General features: G+C 43.9%; 1 protein-coding gene across 1 annotated transcript; it reads left to right on the top strand.

Annotated features, from left to right (window-relative positions):
• The first annotated feature begins 797 nt into the window (after positions 1-797).
• On the top strand, positions 798-2,020 carry LOC786808 (T cell receptor delta variable 1). Its single transcript, XM_010809066.4, has 2 exons — positions 798-916; positions 1,130-2,020. The coding sequence occupies exons 1-2, from the start codon at positions 868-870 to the stop codon at positions 1,606-1,608; spliced, it is 528 nt and encodes a 175-aa protein (XP_010807368.2). The 5' UTR covers positions 798-867; the 3' UTR covers positions 1,609-2,020.
• Positions 2,021-2,244: the final 224 nt, after the last annotated feature.

Below are 2,244 nucleotides of genomic sequence, written 5' to 3'. Positions count from 1 at the left end.
AGAGATGAGGGTTTGATTCCTGTATTGGGAACCCACTCCAGTATTCTTGCCCGCAGAATCCCCATGGACAGAGGAGCCTGGCAGGTTACAGTCCATGGGGTTGGAAAGAGTTGCACATGACTGAAGCAACAGCACAGCACACACATAAGAAAGCTAAAGATCTGTGAGTTTGTTTTATTGTGGTTTTTTAAAGAGTCATTAAATTCTGGATAAAGAAATATAAGCATAGGCTAAATGAATGACCAGAATGACCAGTAAGTAGATTACAGGAAGGATTCATAGTGTATACTAATATGTTTTGAATGGGCTGGCAAAATTATTATCAGTGTATGTCAACTTATTTAGTCTTCTGTTTCTCTCAGCTCAAACCCTTAACATGTGTGTGTATTAGTCGCCCAGTCATGTCCAACTCTTTAGGACTCCATAGACTGTAGCCACCAGACTCCTCTATCCGTGGATTCTCCAAGCAAGAACACTGGAGTGGGTTGCCATTCCCTTCTCCAGGGGATCTTCTTAACTCAGGGATCAAACCAGGGTCTCCTGAATTGCAGGTATATTCTTTACCATCTGAGCCATCAGGGAAGCCCTCACACACATAATACTAACTGCTTTCTCCATGACGCTTTCAGGATCTACCTAACATAATAATCAAGGAAAGAAAAGTAGAAAATTAAACATCTGTGAGCCAAAAGTTTTTCCCGTCTGTGAAAAAGACCATGTGGTCTATGAACATGACAAACCCCACTTCCTGTTTGAAGGAGTCACACAGGAACAGGTACTATGTATATGTGCATCCAGGCTACAGAGACAGTGAACTCTCAGCTTGAGGCAGAACTGAGCACATCTGTGCAGGGGAATCCACGCCTCATGCCGCTCTCCAGCCTGCTCTGGGTGTTCCTGGCCGTCACCTTCTCTGGTAGGAATGCTTCCAAGCCTGGGTGTGAGAGTTCAGGGTGAAAGGCCTGCACACAGACACGTGGACTTCACAGGGACTTGGGGAGGAAAGGAGGGTTGGAGAAAAAGAAGCATTTTTTAATTTCAATTTGGTTTGTCTCTGGGTCCTAAATTAATCTAAATCCCACACTATTTTATTTACTACTTCATCTCTGTTTTGTTTTTTTCCCCATAGGATCCAGTGTGGCCCAGCAAGTAACTCAAGTCCAGACAGCTGTACCCAGTCAAGTGGGGCAGACAGTCACCCTGAATTGTCGATATGAAGTAAGTTGGACCACGGAATACTACAATATTTTTTGGTATAAACAGCTTCCCAGGGGAGAGATGACTTTCCTTATTCGTCAGTATTCAGAATACGGTAATGCAAGGAACAGCCGCTACTCTGTAAACTTCCAGAAAGCAGATAAATCCGTCAGCTTCATCATTTCAGCCTTACAGCTTGAAGACTCTGCAAATTACTTCTGTGCTCTCCAGGAGCTCACAGTGCTTGAAGTAATGGGAAAAGCCGAAAAAAAAACCCCAGAGCTTAATAAGAGAGAGCCCCACTGCTTCAGGACCTCAGTTGAAGTGCACACCTGCCTATCCCAGAAGAGAGATGGTAGTCCTGTGGTTGCTTCATCTGTGGTCTGGATCAGAAGATTTAATTCTAAATAAAAGCTCCTTCTAGGTGGATTATCAGGCTACAGCTGAAACCAGGTGGGCCTGCCCCACAGGAACTGGAGACTGAAGAAGACAGGGAATCACTGTGGTTTCTCCATCCCTTTGGTCCCCCAATTTCCCACCACTGCTTTGGGTCCCCCATTTGAGCAGGAGGCCAGTAGATGCTGGAACTGGGAAAGCATATCTTATCTCCTGCAACTCCTTTCTGGTGGATCCACTTCACAGCTCTTGCCTCCCCTTTCACTAAGAGTTTCCTCTGATTGTCCAGGTTGATACAGACTTTCAGCTCTTGCTAGTTTCTTGATGCTTCCCATCTCTTATTTGTTTTCCTTAACCCTACCTGCAAATCTATAAATATTCCCTTCATTAAGCTTTGTAGTTAAATCTTCAAGTAAATCAAAGATCTTTCTATGTTATTTGGAAGCAGGTGTCCATCACTTTATGGGAAATAGATGGAGAAACAGTGGAAACAGTGTCAGACTTTATTTTTTGGGGCTCCAAAATCACTGCAGATGGTGACTGCAGCCATGAAATTAAAAGACGCTTACTCCTTGGAAGGAAAGTTATGACCAACCTAGATAGCATATTCAAAAGCAGAGACATTACTTTGCCAACAAATGTCCGTCTAGT

The sequence above is a fragment of the Bos taurus genome, chromosome 10 (genome assembly GCF_002263795.3).
Source record: "Bos taurus isolate L1 Dominette 01449 registration number 42190680 breed Hereford chromosome 10, ARS-UCD2.0, whole genome shotgun sequence".
Lineage (NCBI taxonomy): Eukaryota > Metazoa > Chordata > Mammalia > Artiodactyla > Bovidae > Bos > Bos taurus.
This window is presented reverse-complemented; position numbering and strand designations above follow the sequence as displayed.

Bases quoted from the DNA above. Each gene is read 5' to 3' on its own strand.
- LOC786808 (XM_010809066.4), top strand. From the start codon at position 868: ATGCCGCTCTCCAGCCTGCTCTGGGTGTTCCTGGCCGTCACCTTCTCT. The intron at 917-1,129 runs GTAGGAATGCTT...TTTTCCCCATAG, and splicing joins CCTGGCCGTCACCTTCTCTG to GATCCAGTGTGGCCCAGCAA.